This window comes from Sardina pilchardus, chromosome 10, assembly GCF_963854185.1.
Source record: "Sardina pilchardus chromosome 10, fSarPil1.1, whole genome shotgun sequence".
NCBI lineage: Eukaryota > Metazoa > Chordata > Actinopteri > Clupeiformes > Clupeidae > Sardina > Sardina pilchardus.
Genome location: NC_085003.1, coordinates 29,438,802 through 29,459,808, shown reverse-complemented (window position 1 = coordinate 29,459,808; position 21,007 = coordinate 29,438,802). Strand labels below are relative to the sequence as shown.

The 21,007-nt window shown below is 42.7% G+C and overlaps 2 protein-coding genes across 3 annotated transcripts in view; both read right to left on the bottom strand.

The window, feature by feature from the left end:
* Positions 1-3,336, bottom strand: part of plcg2 (phospholipase C, gamma 2) — a 30,182-nt gene extending 26,846 nt beyond the window's left edge. The window contains exons 1-3 of the mRNA XM_062547560.1: positions 2,966-3,336; positions 1,262-1,456; positions 120-269 (exon numbers count right to left, since the gene is read on the bottom strand). Coding sequence (XP_062403544.1) covers positions 120-269; positions 1,262-1,456; positions 2,966-3,014 — 394 coding nt within the window. The 5' untranslated portion in view covers positions 3,015-3,336. The remainder of the gene's footprint in view (positions 1-119; positions 270-1,261; positions 1,457-2,965) is intronic.
* A 6,914-nt stretch (positions 3,337-10,250) lies between these two features.
* meak7 (MTOR associated protein, eak-7 homolog) lies at positions 10,251-17,320 on the bottom strand. 2 transcript variants are annotated; one of them, XM_062548236.1, is made up of 8 exons: positions 17,223-17,320; positions 16,688-16,869; positions 16,128-16,361; positions 15,430-15,574; positions 14,154-14,555; positions 12,261-12,379; positions 11,587-11,766; positions 10,251-10,835 (listed from the first exon to the last, which is right to left on the bottom strand). In XM_062548236.1, exons 2-8 carry the CDS (start codon positions 16,841-16,843, stop codon positions 10,719-10,721), a joined length of 1,353 nt encoding a protein of 450 aa, XP_062404220.1. In that variant the 5' UTR covers positions 16,844-16,869; positions 17,223-17,320; the 3' UTR covers positions 10,251-10,718. The 2 variants fall into 2 exon arrangements, with proteins under 2 accessions (XP_062404220.1, XP_062404221.1); XM_062548237.1 differs by having other exon boundaries at positions 16,688-16,865.
* Between the last annotated feature and the right edge of the window lie 3,687 nt (positions 17,321-21,007).

The window sequence follows — 21,007 nt, the reverse complement described above, 5'->3', positions numbered from 1 at the left end:
TTTATATTGTTTGTTTCTCTCTGATTGTGTGTATAATGTATTATATATACACACAATCAGAGGGAAACAATCATTACACACACAACCATGAGGAAACACACAAAGAAACACATATTTACCTCCTAGACTCAGGGTATTGAGCACAAACTGAGACCCATAGAAGATTGTAAAGCAGGTGTTCTCATCATGCTTGCACTTCGAGTCCTTAAAGCGCTCGAAATCCTTAGAGTTTCTGCCAGGTCGAACCTCTCGAATCTCTGAAAGGTCCACTGTAGTAGAAAGGGTTCAGACAGCATTTATGTATTGTGATGCCAGTTGTTATAATTGAATAACTGTCCTGACCATTATCTATAAGGTATAATATGTTTATTACAATATATTTATCTCAGTAAAATAGCTTGAATGGGCCAAAAACATGACCAATATTTATATTACTGTATTTACTTTAGCATGCCATGCATTACTCAATGACTAACCCATCTATTTTAAATACACTACAAACATGTCAACTTGCATACGCGTGTAGGGTCATAGTATCACATAAATACAACATGTCCATGAACAAAGAGAGAAGTATACCGAGAACAGAATGTTACAGAGCATGAGAAGCATGGTGACTTGGTTCACATTAATGGTGACTTGGTTCTTCTGTGAAATACACACGCGGATACTCACTCACCACTTCTCAAAAATGCTCATATACTGACACACTTCTCACACCTCCTGCTACGCTTCATGTGAAATTCCTCCTTAACACCACTGCAGGACTGTTCTCCTCCAGTGAACCTCCATTCAGTGTGACACTGCCGGGGCTGTTACGTTTGACGCAGAACTGACTCTCTAAACGGACCCTCTAAACATTGCTTAGCCATTTGCTTTAACAGAGATTGATGAGTTGTGTTAGTTACTCCAAGAAGTAGAGGTGTCAGGGTAAACCTATACTGTACATGCAGAAGCTAATACAGTATGTGTCTGTTCTATGAAGAAAAATTCAAGATTTCCTAAACATAACATTATAAAGTATAGTTAGTTAATTAGTTAGTTAGTTAGTTATTCAGTCAGTTAGCTTGCATGGGTAAAAGAAGACTGAAACTGCCATAACCTTGGGCCAGGATATGAAGAGAGCACTGGATATGGAGTGAGTTAGTCAAGGACTTTAAGTTCAGTATACAAAGCACAATTACACCTTTGGCTGCTGGAATACCGTCAGTATCATACAGACTAGGGACACTCTGGAGGGGAAGGGGGTGACAACACTCACACACTCCGTCGATTTTGTCCGCCGTGCGGGTCCACGCCACCTGCTTGGTCTCCATGATGACCTGCACGGTGAGCCGCTCCGTCTTCTGGCGGAAGACGGTCATGACGATGCCCATCTCCAGGTCACGCTTGATCAGGCTCTTCTTGTACTCCGTCATCTCGCCCTGCTGGTGCCCCAGCCCTGCCATCGCAGCACCTGAACCAAAGACACGGTGGAGATGAGAGAGGCCACAGAGGAAGAGAGCGTTGGAAAAAGAAACAAAGAAACCAAGAAACGAGTGCCCACTGCAGTGGTGTGTGTTTGAGACAGACAGGCAGACAGAAAGAGAGAATGGAAAAAGAAAGATAGAAAGACAGAACGAACGAACGAAAGAAAGAAAGAAAGAAAGAAAGAAAGAAAGAAAGAAAGAAAGAAAAGGTGTGCATGGAAAGATGCGTTTTCATAGACACTGTGTGGGCTGTAACAAACTGTGTGTGGAGAGAACAGTGCAGTGCTTACATGGTCACACACATACAAATGCATGTAATGCTTTACACCAAATATCTTTATTTCCATGTAAATTCCTTCTCCTAACACAACAGTAATGTGTGCATCTGAAGGTATCACTGAAACCCATTTCACTTTTCCAACCGGTTAGTCATTGACTGAAATGCAAATGAATCAGGCTTGACCCACTAAGCTTGAGGCTCCTCGCTCAACCTGTTGTAAGTCACTATTTAGTTTTCAACTTTAACAGGTTAAGTGGCTCCATGGTGTACCCTTTACCCTATTCCTAACCCTAACCCCCTCAACCCTCATCCTACCCCTAAACTGAGGGGAGTAGTGCCTTGAAGGCAGCGCTGCCTGGAAGGCACCATTGAGGGCAAATAATACCAAAGACCGGTTAAGTGTCTGAACTGAAGTTAGATAGCAGAACAGCAGAGATATGGCGTAGCCTACTTTCAAAAGGCCCGACACAATAAAACATAGGCTATGTTTTAAGGGGTAGGAGATCTGTGAGCTACAGTACTGATGTGATGACAGAGTTGGGTCATTTAAAACTAATGAATTATTGACCGGCAAAAATTCAAAGCACCTATGAAACCTTTGAACCTTGACGGGGTTTTCCCTCTGGAGCATATAAACACTAAACACATTTCCTTCAAGTCCAGACACACCCTCTCGATCACATTTCTTGTTATCATACATGGAATATGAGTTATACCGACGCTCTGGCACAGTCCAGCGCGCACACGAGGTTATCGTGCAGTGCACTCAGTGTTGGACTTAACCAAACATAAAGGAAATACAAAACACAAAAGGCAAACTAAAGATGTGATACACAAATCACGCTATTGTATTCACACATGTATGCTATACATTAGCTGTATGTTGGTTAAAAGGTGTACAGAGGTTTGGTGACAGTGTGCCGGAAATGGCTGTTATGGCGAGAAAAAGGGCGCTCTAGCCTTGTAAAGGTTAACTTTGTCGTCTCTGCTCGACAATATAGTACAATTGATGTGATATGATGGAATGATGTCATCTGATGAAAAACTTGTAAAATAATTAATAGGACGCGTCTTCACTAGCAGCAACATTCTCTGAACAGCACGATGTAGACTACAATTATGTTAGTGCCGACTCTGTGACAGTTCGATTTCTCATATCATTATCGCATAGGCTACATTATATAGAGCACATATAAAATCACTGAAAGAAACTTACCCAAATCTGATGAACAATTCTTTAGAAAAGTTGGAGCCCAATATCTCATGCAAAGTTGTTCATCTTCTGCCCGTTAGTTCTAAATAATGTCGCTCACAATTGCAAGCTTGACGGAACAGCAAATGGTCAGTTCCTCTATTCGTTTTGAAGGAGGAAGTAAAGCGCACTTGCATTATAAGAATAGCAGTAATAAAAGATCCGGAAATACAGATGCGATCTATGCAAAGTCGCCGGAACGCACAGGGGACCTGGCCAAACAGCGACAATAACCTACCTCTAAAGCCATGGGAATCAACTGGAATGTGTCACGTAGGCTACTAATAAGTTCATTCTCTCAAATAAGTCTCTTTTTTACCGAACCTGACTGCAAGGCTTACTGACGCGCGGCTTTATCAGTTGGTGTCTAGTCATTGGCAACTGGGGATGTGAAATTGAAAGCACCTTGCAGCAGAAATATCAAAATCTATCATATGGGGTCGTTGAAGTTCACATACAAGAACTTCATAAAATTCAAGACACTCGTAGGTGCCTATTGTAAATTGAGTTGTTCTGAGTTTTATGACAAGTTTTTTTAAGCTATTGTTTTAAACATACACATGGGTGGGTTTGGTTCAGTTTAGTAGCCAAATGAAAGTTTAGTCTGATGAAAGATCAACCAGGTTTTTTACTTTTAACTGTTTTTCCATTTTCCAGACAAACATTTCCCATCGTGATGTAAATCCACCGTCTGCATGGAAATTAAACGTCTGGTTTGCATATGTACCGTCACTTTCCGCCTTCATTTCCATGAAGTTGGCAGAAGCAAAGTCGACCTCTAGAGAAAGTGATCCTAACAGAAACACGAAACTTCTGCAGAGAGAAAGCGGCCAGCCGAGGGTGATTAAAAATATACCCTCCGCTGAACTGTGGATTGCATTTCAACACTTTCAAACGCGTCCTCGGTGATGACTCGGCTTTGTGACATGCAGAGCTGGGTCAGGAAGCCACACATCCTGTGAACTATCTGCATTTTGCCATTTTAACCGAAATATGAAGCCGAAATAACGCAGTAACTTCAGTCTTTGTCAATATAATGGGTACATGTAGGCTATCAGACCCACAGCTCACATGGTGACTTTTGAAGAGTGCCTAAAGATCTCAATTTCAAAATCAACCTAAAGGTTCTTAATTCAACTCCTATGCCTATTCACCAAAACTGTAACATCAACTTGCATGTATAAAACACCACCTTTAATAATAACTGTTATTAACTGTCTGTGTCCCTCTATGAAGGAAGACTGAAAACGTATACATCTCCCACAGCAACAGCTTCATGTGCCTTTACTCCCAACTTCTGCTTCTTCCTCCATCTCTCTCTCTCGCTCTCTTTGTCTCCCTCTCTCTCTCTGTCTCCATCTCCCTCTCTCTCTCTCTCTCTCTCTCTCCATCACTACTACTTGTCCTCCTCTGGCTCTCTCAGGCTGTGTAATGTCTTCCCTGTCATCCCCAGCATGGCCTCATCAATGCAGTGGCACTATACAGGACACATTTACTATCAGGCTATATCACCAAAGTTAATTGACCGAAGCATTTCTGGTAGGCCTATTTGTTCGTGCCTGCACAATGCTTGCGTTTTGTTTAGTTGTGTTGATGAGGTTATAAACGGTCACAGCAGCAAAGAGGATTGAAGAATTTGTTGGTATAGTTGGTATTTGTGAGTGCACCAAGGGTTTGTCTGGTTATGTAGCTGATCATATCGAAAAACGGCTACAGCAACCAAACGGAATGACAGGACAACTTGTTGGTAGAGAAGTGTCAAGTGTGAAGTGTGGACTGGGATGCCACACCATACTGTTCAGCCTTCTGGAGATGTCATCATGGGCCTAATTCAATGAAGCACAGAAGAAGGAAGGTGCCTGCTGCTTTATAACCCCATTGGACTGATCACGAAGGTTGCTCTGTGGAGTTGTTGATTATCCACAGTGGGAAATTCCCTTCCTCCTGCACAAGGAAATGTGAAATTACTCATTAGTGAATTCACATTTTCACTTGAGCTGAGAGTGCCACACCATTTGAAGCCTTTTCCCTGCGAATACTGAAAATGCTGGGTTGTGTATGAAACACCGTCTGTATGCTTCAGTGTGTGTGTGTGTGTGTGTGTGTGTGTGTGTGTGTGTGCTGTGTCAGCGTGTATTCCAAGCTGTTCTGACCCGTTCCTGCTTAGGGAGCTTGGCCAGGCGCAGCCCATCCCCAAGATCATCCTCAAGTCATTGGCCCAAAGTATACGTGTTGCCCTATTCTGAGACAGATGAGAAAAGGAGGAACTGGAACACACAGAACAAAAAGAGCACACAGAGCAAAACAATGATATGTAGTGAGTGCAATGTTTTTAGTTGCAGAATCGCAGTTACCTTTTTCATCCAATTCATACTTTTTGTGCATGACATTAGCACCTCTAGATCAAATAAAATCAGATGTCAAAACAGTACATTGAATGTATTTCGTTTTCATAGTTCAAATGGAATTCAGGACAATCATGGCTGTAAGAAAATAATGGAAGGGTATTGTATTACTCATCTATCCCAATATCATCAGTGAATCAATAATTAAGCTGGGTATTCAAAACTATGTCCTCTGCTTTAGTTAAGTTCCATGTAACTAATTAGCATTCCACAGCTATAGCAGTGTAATAAAGGCTGGTTGCCAAGGACTGTGGTCAATTATTAACTTTAATTCTCAGTTATCAGGTGACACTTGATCCCTAAATACCTCAAACATCCAATCATAATCAAGTATTCCACAAAGGCATGTCATTTATTACGTAATTTGACCATTTTTACTGTGTATAATAAAACGTGACAAATGGAAATTTTTGATAACACAGCATGACGGAATACAGTTTGTTGGGATGGAAGAGAGGCAACAAGTATGTTTGGGGGAGGGGGGGGGGGGCTTTATTTTAGATGGGTCCCTCCATATGTTAAAAGCAGTAGAGGAATTTATTAAAACTCTACAGCAAACAGCAAAGACAAAAAGTTAAACATATGTGTGTGTGGGTGTGTGTGTGTGTGTGTGTGTGTGTGTGTGTGTGTGTGTGTGTGTGTGTGTGTGTGGGACGGCAGAGTTCAAAGTGTGACAAAGTGTCTCAACATCATCTTAAGTGTATCCACAAACACTTTTTCGCTTGAGTTACTTGATTTTCTGTTAATCTTGTCGAAAAGTAGTCTTGAAAACTTGCCAAAGTTCTTACTTCTTAAGCCATTGAACCAAAATGTGACAGCACATGGCATGCATGTCAGTGTCAGAGAGTATAATTGCTTATATACATTCTCTTATATGGTGTGTGTGTATTTGTATTTGTATGTGTGTGTGTGTGTGTGTGTGTGTGTGCGCGCCCAAGTCTGGGTACATAGTACACACACACAGAGCTCCCTCACCAGGTACATGTCATGCTGGCTGAGGCCAGAGTAGGTGTGCACTCGCATGCAGGGGGACACAGACAAGAGGATGCACCTGGAGTCTCCTGTGTAGGCAAAGCCCTACAAACCACATGATTTACACACACGCACACACACACACACACACACACACACACACATGCAGATTTGTATGTATAAACAAACAGAAAGATAGAGAGATACACACACGCACACACACACACACAAACACGCACACACACACAAACACGCACTCTTGTACAGGCAGCGTTTCATGCCCCCTCACAAAACAAATCAGGATCAACACATCTGTGACATAGCTAAAGAATATCATATTCGGTCTTTTCCAATGGAAGCTCAGCGAGTCCAATTTGTTCTCCAAATATCAGAGGAAGATCATTATCATAGTTGCTAGGTTACGGGGACGCTGGCGAGACACGCCGCTCCGTCTGGCATCATATTTTTGTTTGTTTTGATGTAATGTTCGTTTTATTATGTTAATTTTTTGTATTTATTTGTTTAGATGAATGTTTTTATTCGTTAATTAACGATATTTTCGATAGTCTTGCGCTTTTGTTAGTCCTTATTTTGCTGCTTCAAGTTGGCTGATGCCACAAGTGAAAGTCCTTAAAGACCGCTGACGATTTTTGCCCTGGGCCTCTCACATCCTCCATCCGTGCGCTGCACTTCATCGTCTGATCAGAACATCTGAGCTGAGGACCATGGCTACCAAACGCGGGCGGGCGGGCGATAGCCTACCAACTGTGGGCGATGCTGCCGACTGCCGAGCTGCTGCCTGGATTGAGTCTGTCTGAATCGAGCAGCGCGTAACGTTGGAGGCCAGGGACAAAATGTTGCTAACCTGCAGGGTCGCTCTCGACTTCAAGCTGCTCGGTGCATCTGCTGCTTGTGCCTCTGCTTCTGGTGCTCTCCAGACGGCCTGCCTAGCGACTGAATTCCGCCGGGTTGGTCTGATCAGCTACGGGATGTGCATCATCTATTGCCCTGGGACTTTTATCGGCCGTCTACTGATGCAGTCATTTGGACTAATAAGTTGGCGTGGACTTTTCTGATTTAGTTTGCTTTTATTATTTATTTGATCTGTGTTTGTTTTTGTCCGTCTTGTAATGTCTTGGTGTCTTGGAGTCACGGGTACGCTGGCGATTACGCCGCTCCGTCCGGCATCTTTTGTCTTGTGCCAACTTTGTCTTTTGAGTGTTTGTGTTGTTTTTATTATTTGTTGATTTTTGTCTGATGTCTGTGTTTGTATGTCTTGTGCCACGGGTACGCTGGCTAGTACGCCGCTCCGTACGGCATTTCTTTATGTAGCGATTTGTTATTTTTTAAATTTGTTTGTTTGTCTTGGTGTCACGCTTGGTGGGCACGCTGGCGACTACGCCGCTCCGTCTAGCCTCTGTTGTCTTATGTACCCTATGTTTCTTGTTTGCCTGACTGTTTGTTTTACAGCACTTTGGTCAACTGTGGTTGTTTTTTAAAGTGCTATATAAATAAATTGACATTGACATTGACATTGACATTATTTGTGCCAGAAATCGTGGACTGTGACAGGCCTTTTGAATGCACACTGTGAGTAATAGAGAACAGTGAGGAGCAACTCACAGTGAAGAGTTGAATTCAACAAAAGATCAAAAAGCATTTTACTCCATAAATGGTCATACTACAAGTTGAACTCAACATCTGTTGTCTAAGTCTAAATTGTGTCTGTCTACTGTAACTGTCACACAAGCAAACACACACACACACACACACACACACACACACACATACTCAAAAGGTGACATACATGACACCCATCCTCACACAAGAGATGACAATGACTGAAACAGCTCCACACCACAACATTTCCACACCACAACAAGTTGCCGCACACAAGCATACACAAATAAATTTGAGGAGACAATATTGTATCATAATTCACATCCCCAAAAGAACCACAAACAAATCTTAATACAAAATTAGCTCCATACATGCTGCTCATATACTGGCCCACAACACATGTGAAATTCACCATCCAATCCAAATTAAACTTTCTTTAAATTTATCTTCCCAGGAAGCCCCACATTGTGACATTTACAGTCCTTCAGAGAGGTGACCTTTCCAGGGAAGAATGTGTGACAAATTCAACACTTCAGCAGACATTGAACATTATGAATAACCAAAGATTTGATGTCATTTATTAAAACAAACCTGTAGCAGTGGCACAATACAGGACACATTTACTATTAGGCTATATCACCAATATCTTGATTTTCCCCAATATTTTGAATTACAAAAAACTGTAATGCAGTTTGGAACATCAGTTTATGAATATCACATTTATGAATATATACATTGCCCTCTCAAATATCAAGCAAATTCTTTGTCATGATGCTGATTTTGATTGATTTTAATTTCTCATTTGCCCCCCGGCCAGTGAGAAACCTTCACCTGACGCTTTGGTCTCTGGGCGCAGCTGTTCAGCCAGAAGTTTAACCCCTCTGCAATCTCCCATGTGCTCGCTAATGCCCCCCTTGGGACAGAGTTTGTATTGCAGCTGAGACCAGGTCCTCCAGGAACTACACAGGGTAGGGGAGAGTATTAGCATCCTGCCTTGCGCGGTGATTTGATTCACGCTGCTAGGCAGTCTGGAAACTACCACCCTAATTTTGGCCTGAGATAGGGAACCAATCACAGAACAGGGGGGAAAGCAAGAATATGATGATATGCACAGACGCATTTGATAGACATCCGTGGCGCCTCATGAATGGATCTGGGCATTTTTTCAAATGGGAGAAAATGTACGTCTGGTTGCCAGACCACCTCTCATTTGAAAAGTGGTAGGCTCTAGCCAGGCTAGGAGAGTGTCATAATCATGGCAGGATGGCAGGAAACTTTGGACCAGCCGACGCGTTTCGGTCGCTTTTGACCTTCTTCAGGGCATGAAATGTGTCGGCTGGTCCAAAGTTTAATAAAGGACTTTTATTTGGATATCGGAGTGCCTAGGATATTTTCTCTCTTTTTTGACATGAATTCTTTTTGATCCTGATGAGCACCCGATTATGGAATTTTACTTTGTCACCCACTGAAGCAATCACTTTTTCTCCAAATAAGGGTGTTTTAGATTTAAATGTCTTCATTTAGCAGATGCTTTTATCCAAAGTGACTTACATATATCAATTATATTACAAGGGCCAGTGTCCCTTGAGTAACTCTGGGCCAAGTGCCTTGCTCATGGACACAATGGTGGAAACTGGAAATTGAACCCACAACTTTTCTGGACACTGCATGCTAGTCATGTCCTCAACCTCTACGCTACCACCGGACAGATACATGTATATCAGTGTGGAGTTATTGACTGAAAAGTATATAATCAAATCATCAGTCATCAGTGTGGCATACAATAGCCTGGTGACACTCAAAATATTGTTCTTTGTTTTGACACTTGTGTCACTGTGTTACTGAGTCTGAGTTACTTGATTTTCCTGTTAATCTGGTCAAGAACGTAGTCTTGAGAACTTGGTGTCAAAGTTCTTAAGAACTTCTTTAACCGTTGAACCAAAGTGTGACAGCAAGTGGCATGCATGTAAGTGTTCTTCTTAAGTGCTTATACACATTTCCTGTTTTTTTTTTGCTTGTTTCAAATTATTCACATAATTCAAATTATGTTCAATTTCCATGTATACACAAGAACATGAGCAGCACTGTATAGTGGAGGAAATAAATATTTGACGCGTCAACATTTTTTTGTGTGTGTTTTTTTTTTTTCATAGCAGTAATTCACAGGATGTTTTGTTCACCAGACATTGGTATGAAGTCAAGAAAAGTTATGGAGAGACTTCCTCGGGATAACCACACATATACACCTGTGATGAAGACTGGTTTCACAGTCATTACAATTGTTTATTCAACTCAGCCTTAATACTCAATAATACTCAATTAACTCCAAATTCTGAGATGAAACAGTTTTGTTGACAATCCAAAACAGATGTTAATTTCAATCAGTTTCACTACAGCATCAACACTGTTAGGATCCTTAATTATAACTCCTGCTGTAGCTCATCTTAAGAACCATAACGTCCCCTGATTTAAACGCTCGCCATTCAATACATTTTTGATAAGAGAAGACCTGGATTCCATTTCCAGACAAAAGAACACCAGCAGTCTGATGATTCAACATAATGTTGAAATCCATATTTATCTGTACAACAGAATAATAAAAACACAAAAATAAAAACAAATACTCTTAAATATTCTTTAGGATTATTTAACTCTGTGAAATTGTCCATGTCTGCCTTCTACAGCCACAGCGTCCTTCTTCCTCTCTCATTCATCCATCGCTACTGCTCGTCCTCCTCTGGCTCCCTCAGGCCTTGGCTGTGTAACGTCTTCCCTGCCATCTCCATCATGGCCTGCACCTCTGGGTCCACATCCAGAATGCTCCTCTTGTTCTCATCCTGTCAAAACAGAGGCACAATATAGACATTTGTATACACAAATATCTCAGAAATCATTATTTTTGAATGTGTATGTGTGTTTGTGTGTGTGTGTGTGTGCAAGTGTCGGCGTGTGCATGTGTGTGTCGATGTAGGCTTGTGTGTGTGTGTGTGTGTGTGTGAGTGTGTGTGTGTGTGTGTCGATGTAGGCTTGTGTGTGTGTGTGTTTGTAGGATTTTGTTAGCCTGGCACGCCCTCCCAGTGACGTAACGCCTTCAGGCTGTTTCTGTCGCTGGTCTGGTCAACTGCTAATCGGGAAGGATTTCTGAGTTCCCGAAATCTGCGGAACTGCCCCCTTTGGTCGAGAACCAATCAACTTTGAGCAGCTCCAACGGCTCTGGGTAGAGGCGTGTTCAAGGCAGCGGAAAGAGTGTTGTTATTGGTTTAAACTCGGCAAACCGCTTTCTGACATCGACCAGTAGCAAATCGAGGCACTTAAAGGAGGCGGGTCAACCAGCGCTTGGAGAAACCGTGTTAGCACAGGCTGTTGGTCAGACTAAAGTCTCGCAGAGCCTTTGAAAGTCGATGGTAATCAGGCTAGGATTTTGTGCAAGTGAAGGTGTAAGCATGTGCCCGCGCATACGTGTCTGTGTGTGCATGCGTGTGTATGTGAGTGTGTAAGTGTAAGTGTAGGTGTGTGTGTGTGTGTGTGTGTGTGTGTGTGTGTGTGTATTCCGGGCGCCAGGCCTAAACTGTGGCGCCAGGTTCTGACCTGTTCCTGTTCTGGGGGCTCGCTGACCGCCCACACCTCCATAGCGTCCACGCTGAAGTCCTCCTCGGCCGAGAGCTGGGGGCTGCCGTACGTGGTGCACTTTGGCCGGGCACGGCTGTGCCCTCGACCGAAGTCACTGTCCAGCCACAGCCCAAAGTAGCCATGTTGCCCTCCCATACCCTGAGACACACAAGAGCATAAGGATCCAGAATACACAGTGATATACACAAGGCACAAGGAGCATATAACACAAGGGTGTATGTGTGTATGTAGTGAGCGCACTGCCACACGTCCGCAGCTTGAAAAGTATTTTAAATATTTTTATTCCTGATGTAAAATAAACTTGGGTATCTATGCATCTACTGTAGGACTCAAAGGCAATAGGTGTTTATGACCTTTGAAACATTTGAAAGTTATATGAATTCTGAGTTACATAGTAAATAGTATAGAAGTCATAATAAAGTGCTGTACATGTGTGAATGCATGTTTGTGTCTATGTGAATCTGTGTGTTTGAGTATATTTCAGTATGCATGAGGATGTGTGTGTGTGTGTGTGTGTGTGTGTGTGTGTGTGTGTGTGTGTGTGTGTGTGTGTGTGTGTGTGTGTGTGTGTGTGTGTGTGTGTGTGTATGTGTGTGTGTGTGTGTGTGTGTGTGTGTGTGCTTGTGTCTCACCAGGCCATTGGGCATGGTCTGCTGTCCCTGGTTCAGGTACATGTAATGCTGGTTGTAGCCAGTGCAGGTGTACACTCGCATGCAGGGGGACACAGAGAAGAGAAAGCACCTGGAGTCTCCTGTAGGCAATGCCCCACAAACCACACGATTTACGTCCCACACCCACCCACACACACACACACACGGATGGGGGTTAGCCCCAAAGTATTCATTGGACAATTTCCTGGAGCATCCTACAATGATCCCACTACGGTCTGGAGCTGAGGCAGGAAAGGCTAACGTAGTCCTCGGTAACACTTACAACATCTAAGTGAACGAAACGCTATAAAAATCGGATTTACTTTTCAGACACATTGCAGACACATAAACAGTATGTAAGATTCAACCGAGATTCAACCGAGAACCATTTGCGCAAAGTGTTTGTGTATTGATGTTAGGCTGCGTAGAGTGAACATACAGTGAGGAGCACATGTATTTGATACCCTGCTAAAACAGGAATATAAAATCATCATTTGACAATTGATCTTAATGCCTTAACTCAAAAAATTAGTACAAATCAAACCGCCAAGGACACCAATTTTCTTTGTGATTGAAGAAGGTATCGTAAATAGATAAATGTTTTCCTTAAATGCTAGGGGAAGGAAGTATTTGACCCCCTATGTAACCCTATGGGAATTTAACACATAGGGTTAACATAGGGGCAGGCAGATTTTTATTTTTAAAGGCCAGCTATTTCATGGATCTAGGATATTATGCATCCCGATAAATTTCCCTTGGCCTTTGAAATTAAAATAGCCCCACATCATCACATACCCTTCACCATAGCTAGAGATTGGCATGGTGCTTTTTCCAGTAGGCCTATTAGCCTGTTTGATTTGCATTGAGCTCAATGAGCATCAAACAGGCTAATAGGCCTACTGGAAAAAGCACCATGCCAATCTCTAGCTATGGTAAAGGGTATGTAATGATGTGGGGCTATCTTAATTCCAACGGCCAAGGGAACTTTATCAGGATGCATAATATCCTGAATCCATAAAATAGCTGGCCTTAAAAAATAAAAATCTGCCCGCCCCTATGTTAACCCTATGTGTTGAATTCCCATAGGGTTACATTGGGGGTCAAATACTTACTTCCCCCTAGCATTTAGGAAGAACATTTATTTATTTACGAAACATTCTTCCATCACAAAGAAAATTGGCGTACTTAGCGGTTTTATTTTTACTCAATTTTTGAATTAAGACATTAAGATCAATTGTCAAATGACGATTTTATATTCCTCTTTTTAGGCAACTTTAGCATGGTATCAAATACATTTTCTCCTCACTGTATATTCAGAAATCTTGCCAGATGTATGCTTTTGCATAGCCTAGAAATCTAGACGCCCCTAGACGGGGTAGTCTAGCAACTCTCTGTTTGACTTGGGAGCTGGGCTCAGGCAGAAACCACCGAACCAATCACATCGTGTGGCGATGGCGCAAGGGGCAGCATCCGCATCCGCACCGCATGTGTGTCCCAGTGCACACGGGAAACCAAGATTTGAATGTTGTGACCAACCCTCCAACTCTCCTCAGTCCAGTCACTCTTCACTGTCCTATCCAATTGACTAGTTGCACGAAAGGCTCTCGGTGTGCTTGAACCCGCTGCTATTCTGAATGCAATTAGTGTCTACACGTCCTTCTTTATCGTAGCGTGCTGATTCACTAGGTGCACCCAACCCAACCGGGTCCGTGTAGACGCTAATTACATTCAGAATAGTGGCAGGTTCAAACACACCTGGCTCCACAGGAAATAAACGAGCTCACCGAGAGCATTTTGTGCAACTAGCCAATAAAAGTAAAAGCGCTTCAATAAATACATGAATTTGCAAAAAAGTTTGTAAGTGTTGCCGCTCACCCTGAAACTGGGGCCTGAGCTCCCAGGTGTGCGAGGCGAAGCCGCCGAACACGTGGCCCTTGGTGTCGCGCAGCAGCAGCACGGTGGGGCCGCGGCCCCTGAAGCCGCTCACCAGCCGCGTGAAGCTCTCGCCGTGCAGGTGCGTGGAGAACAGCAGCCTCCAGGGGGCGCTGGTGCCCGTCGGCAGCTGGGGCGCCAGGAAGAGCAGCATCGGCACGTCCAGCAGGCTCGTCCGCAGCTGCCCCCAGGGGGGCTGCTGGCACAGGGGCAGCAGGGTGGGGGGCGGCCGGGAGGGCAGCGCCACCGACAGACCCTCGCTCACCAGCAGCTCCAGGTAGACGGCCACGGAGGAGACGCGGAAGAGCCAGTCCTCCAGGCACGCCGTGTCGCACGTCTGCTGGTCTGAGGGGACGAGGTGGACGGGTGTAAGCAGAATACGGGTTTGTGGGAATTGTGTGCACAAGAGGGTGCTTGGGCGGAGGTGTCAATGTGCTGAAGCTATGCGTGTGTACGTATATATAAGGCTCTGTGCAAACGACGACAATACAATTCATCAATAACCTTTCACCAAAATTAGCAGATTGTACCTTTAAATAAAAAAAATTCTGTCTCTGACATTTACTTAACTTAACACCCAGACCTCTCTTTGTCTTCCCCCCTCAGATGGATAGTCTTTATCGTCCATAAGAGAGATGCATTGACGTTGTTTGCACAGAGCCTTATATACGTATAGCATCAGCACATTGACACCTTAACCCAAGCACCCTCTTGTGCATTTAATATGATCCTCAAGTCATTTGAATGTCACTCAGCAACCATAGAATGACATCAGAAAAATGAGCTGTATACTCGGTATAAGCATAGCTGCAATATAGCCTACCTACAGTATAAGCATAATCCCAATTACATCCATTCCTTCTTTACACACAAACAACAAATAGTTACAGGATAGTGATGAGAAACTTGCTCAATTTCAAGACACTGTGAAATTCCCCCTAGTAATTGCCCCTAGTAATCCCAGAAGTCAACTTGTCAAGTTGACTCTACTCAGTGGCGGTTTTAGGTACGGGCGAACCGGGCGGTCGCCCGGGGCGGCATCTTGTATGGGGCGGCACGAGCGCTTAACCCTATGAGCCCGACTGACGCAAAGTGCGTCAAAAAACACTCATGGGGGCGCTCGTGGAGGATCTCGCCTGGGGAGTAATTCAGTCTAGAACCGCCACTGACTCTACTGCTAGTGATACTTTCCCCCTCTCAGCCAGTGTGAGGCCCTCACCTGACGCTTTGATCTCTGAGCTCAGTTGCTCAGCCAGGAGCTTCACCCCCCTGGAGCCATCTCCCATGTGCTCTGGCTTCCAGCCTCGCAAGCGCCCCCTGTGGTCCAGAATCTGCACTGCAGCTGAGATCAGGTCCTCCAGAAACTGCACAGGGTGGGTAAAAAGAGTTCTTCTTCTCAGCTGGATTGAGCAACTCCTCAACTGTCAACTACACAATAACAAACCAAAGAAGGGCAGTCTTTCACTGCCAGCTGCCATAACATGAGTGTCTCAATGTGATAACTAAACTAAAATTACCAGAGGAGAAATGAAACAGACTATTGAGGGAGCTTAATATACAGAATATCTTAAAATCAGGGCATACTTAGCATGATATAGTGAATACAAAACAGAGAACATACAAAAGCAAATGGCAAGAATGGCGCCTCAGTTCAATATTTCTGTCAAAGATGTCTTTCAATCTGAAGCTGATAGGATAACCTCACGACATGTCTATGTCATTTTCAATGTCTACCTTTGTTGCATTGAGCAGATTTTGCACCAAGCAATAGAAATGCAAACAGTCTATGCTCCAGTGCTGTGTACAAGTAATAAATGTGATCTGGCATCATGGGTAAAGTAGCTCTCAACCCTGACACCACAAACCATTACCACCACAACTCATGACGAGTGCTTTGGACATTCATCACTCACTGACCTGTTTTATCTGGTCAATGGTAACCACGGCACCTTTGCCCCCTTGCTGTGCCATTGCCATGACGAGGGGTGCCCTCTCCTCTGCAGTGCCACGGAGGGTGTCTGCCAGGAAGATCAGCAGCTGCTCGCGACTCACCCCCCCACCGGGAGCTGGCGGTACCCCAGCATCAATGCTGGTCATGCCTGCATAGACCCTCATTATGGTGGAATCTGATGCAATGCTCCTCATACTTGCCTGTGAGAATATGCATGTGTTAATTGTCATGGCTGGTAGCTTCAAAGACCATAGTTAGGCCAATCGGTGGGTGAGTAGGTTTGCAAAAGTCATTAGTGTCTTCTATACACCAGAATTTCTGATCTGTTTAACTAGGCCATTACATTTAATTACTATAATAACTAAAACCATCAATGTAGATGACATGTTTAGGCCTGTGGGCTACATAAGGACAACTTTTGGATACCCAATATCATCATACAGTCATATTTCAAGCAATACTTATAGCATTCATTTTCATATTGTTTTGTTCACATAATTGGCATCTATTGGTCTATAATGCGCACTTTCAACATGTCGACTGTCAGAGATTTCCCAGGCTTCCCAGCAGCACCAGCGGAGCCCGCCTGGAGCTGCTCGAACACCCCCTCAACCACGGGTCGTTCGTCGGGTCGAAACCGGGTCAGCCGTTTCTGCACCACGACACTTTCAGTGTTCCCCATCGCAGGACATGCGTATGTCCACCTGTCTGTGCAGAAAAGTAATATGATACAAGAACATGACATATTAGCCTAACTAACCAGTCTTAGCATCATCAGACAAGAAAGCGGATAAGGCCACTTAACATCCATTATCAGTGAGAATAACCAAGTTATCGAAGTAATATTTAGGCACATAGAAAACAAACAACGCATGATTTGTATAGCTTTTAAGTAGTAGTAGGCTAGTAGCCTAGTGTTTGCTAGTGGGATAACTAGCTTCCACAGACATCTACGTCAACGGTGGGTGTAAAGTTTTCACATAATGAATAATACCATCGTAGGCTTTAATACATTTACAGCCTAATCGTAGGTACTTGATGTCGACATGTTTTACACAAACCTTCAATGAAACAATTGAAGCTCTTCCCTTTCAAAGCATCAGTGTTATGGTGCTACATGAACACACGGTGAGCAGTTCCTGATGTGGTTATGTTGTCGTCATTGTCTCAGCCAATGGAAATTACACATGCTTGTAGATGTCAAACCAATAGCCAATTACCTTGTTCAGAACGCATTCTCTTATGCCCGATTGGCTAAGCTGTCATGTGCTTTCCGAGTTCCATTCTAGGCGTTGTATCTGCGCTTATTTGCGCAAATTCCACCAGTTTAGTCCACCAGTAGGCTAGACTACCTTTCGAGGGGAATGTGATAATCTCATAGTATTGGCAAAAAAAGCAATGTAATTGCATTTGCAATAGTAATTCTGTTTATGGTTATGGTTATGGTTATGGTTATTTAGCAGACGCCTTTGTCCAAAGCGACATACAAAAAATAACAATACAAATTAAATAACAGTGAACAATTACAAAAAGGGAGAATAGCAATATTATCAATAAAACAATCAATTAAGCACTAACCTAATGAGAAATAAAAACTTGAGAATAGCAATCAAATAAGTCACTCAGTTAATTATATAATATTATGTTTATTTCCCATGCAGGGCTACATGTAGTCTACAAATCTTAACCCCACAATCCTCACAATTTCCCCCCAGCTGATATTGGCTAGACCTAGGCCCATTAGGCTACTAAATTGAGTCAGATACCACACGTTTTCTGAAGTTGTAGCCTAGTAGCCTACATAGGGCCTACATGCATCATCTAGGCTACTGTAATTAGCATGCATTTCACCAGAAGTGGAAAACTCACTCATGTAGGCTTACAGTATTGGACAGGTGATCTCATCAATTAGCTACTCTATACCTGGCTGAAGAATTGTGATAGAATCAGCTGGTTTCAGTGAATGGTTGCCACAGATATCTGGTAGGACTTTTACTTTTTGAAGCTGGACTTTTCCACTTCTGCATTTTGCATACAAAAACTTTAACAAGGGCTGGTAGAAAATTGTTCCTTGTTTTTCATTTTGATTACCATGCGTTTCATATTAATCAGGCAAGTAGGCTATTTATTGTGTTTGTCACAGTAGGCCAAAGATACTGATTGGACCCACCATACACACAATTAAATAAGCTATAATATGCCATTAAACAATGACTTAATGAACAGGAAAAGCAAAAATTGACACAGAAGAATCAGCTCATTAAGACAGACTAGCAAGGCTCCCAGACTAAAAACGTGGAGTCGAAGAGATTCTGTCTTATCAAGACATGTCCCTAGTCCAGGGCAAACTGTCCATAAATGTTCATCCAAAACATGACGAGACAGTCCAAAGTTCAGTTCTGAGTTCAATCTAAATATCCACAATCAGAATCAGAACACCCCAAATTGCACAAATGGCAACAGACCAATAAGGAGACATACGGGTCTCTTCTCATTCGTCTTTTTGTCCATCCTCCCTTCCTCCGGTCCTAAGCCCTCCTTCTAATTACCTTGTGAAGGACACAAGGAAGGAACAATAGGATGGAGGAATGAGAGACCGATATGAGAGTAAGATGCTGCTCACTCACTCATCACTTTTAACCCTTATGTTGTCCTTGGGGTCAATTTGACCCCAAGCCATGTTTAACATCATAAAATATATGGTTCACTTTTTTTGTTTTGCTTCAAGTTTCATGACTTTTCCCCATTTGAAGGGTACAACAGAGTAAACATGAAATTTGCACAAAAATATGTTTCCAATGTCCTTTAAAAAAAATAGTTACGTTGGTGGTATTGGGGTCAATTTGACCCCATTTTTATGAAACATGATGAAAATGAATATTTGACAAATTATGGATATTATTATTGTAATAGTATGAGAACATGTAGTTATTATCATTATTGCATATACAAGTACATATTACATATAAGTTATTTTGGCAGGTCTGAAAAAGTCCAAAAAGTCAGCCTTTGGGCTGTTGACACTGGATTGGCCATATTGCCAGTCAGGGTTCCAGGGTTCATAAAGGGGTGTGGGGGTGTGGGATTGTTTTGTAGGGCTTTTGATGGTGGTTATTACACTCTTGTTAAGTACCTACCACAAAAAAAATTGGGTAAAAAAAAATATTTTAATCATATTTTGAGAGTTTTTTTAGCTGGGGTCAAATTGACCCCAAGGACAACGAACGTCGGTAAGATTTGAGGACAACATGAGGGTTAAGAGACGTCAGTTACTGATGATACGGCACATCATCTCTTAGACTAGAATAAACAGACATGCAAATTGCAGAGAAAAAGAGCTTACCCAAGCCTAAAGATGTCATATGAACATGGACTCTTCCCACTTATTGATCCAGATAATGAGGTAATGAACGAGACATGAATGAATACTTATTATGTGTGAACAAAACAAGCATGAAATTGAAAAGAAAAAAAAGTTTGCGTAGCGTGATAGTTCATGATAATTCCAAAATAAAAAGGTCCTTTTTATAGGTCTATCTACTAGTTTACTTATGCAAATAAATCCCTACAAACTTGTTTGAAAGCGAAAGTTGACAGATTTGGGAGGGAACCACAAGCAGCAAGGCATGGCATGGATTAGACCCCCTAATGTGGCACACTTCAAGCGCACCCTGCCATACCTAGAGACTGGCAGAACCACAATTCTGGATGAACTTCCGATAAAAAAAATGTATACCTAGAGCTGCACCTCCCAGTGAAAGGAAAGAGTTGGCATGTCAGAAACTGCCCGTATATTGCCTAAATCCATCTAGACCACAAGAGAGATGACGAAACAGTTCTCAGTCTTTAACTGAAGAAATTTGACTGATTTTGAAAGAGGCATTGCAACACGTGTCTGATGTGGGAACGATGAGACATGCCTGGTGAACAAATCTAAATATCAAGAAAAACAAAAGTATTGATGAAGTCTCACAACACATCAATCATCAGGCTTGAAAAATAGCAGGAGCGTTGGTCAAAGCAAATGGAAAGACAAGATATTTATAGCGACCAGCCAGTGTATTGAATGTACTTCCATTTGTCTCCCCATCTGACCCTGACAAAATTGGAGGTATTGAAGAGATCAAGCTTGGAAAACACACACACTTCTGGCAGGAGCTAAAAGGCTGGACATCAGAAGCAAAGGATATCGATTCTTGACTGTGAACTCTCCAATCAATGTAAGAATGGGGTCTCTTATTCTCCCTACACGTTTGTTTACCATCAAACTTACTTTGAAGCTGTTATATCAAAGGAATACGGCGACTTTTTGGGACTTTAATTTATTCGGCATATTTCCCAGAATAAGGTAAGTCAATACATACTCTTCTCACCTATGTATATGTGGCTACTCAGTCTGATGTATCCACCGCTAGCCTAGCTTGCAAGTGGCCGCTTCCAATAGCCTGCACCTCCCAATAGTAATAGCAAGAAGGCCTCTACGACAGAGTTAGAAAATGAGAGAAGAATCGATTATTAATTGGCATGTGGCCAAAAGCGAGCTAATGGCAACTAATAATGTCAAATAGAAGCATACAACATCCCTATTAAATCCACACCTAAATATTTCTGTATACTGTACGTGATTCAAATGAACATGAGTTGCAGTTCCATAAACTGACAGTGAGAGGCAGAAATGCATTACAGAAGTGTCTAGCATGCCAGAAATGAAAAGACACCAGACTGCTGTCACCAGTCACCAGACAGCAGCATTGAGCGTTGAGCACTGACAGTTGACGACATCCAAACATTTCTGATCCAATTTGACATCCAGCTGGTTGGTGTATTTTTGAGAGTATTTTTATTC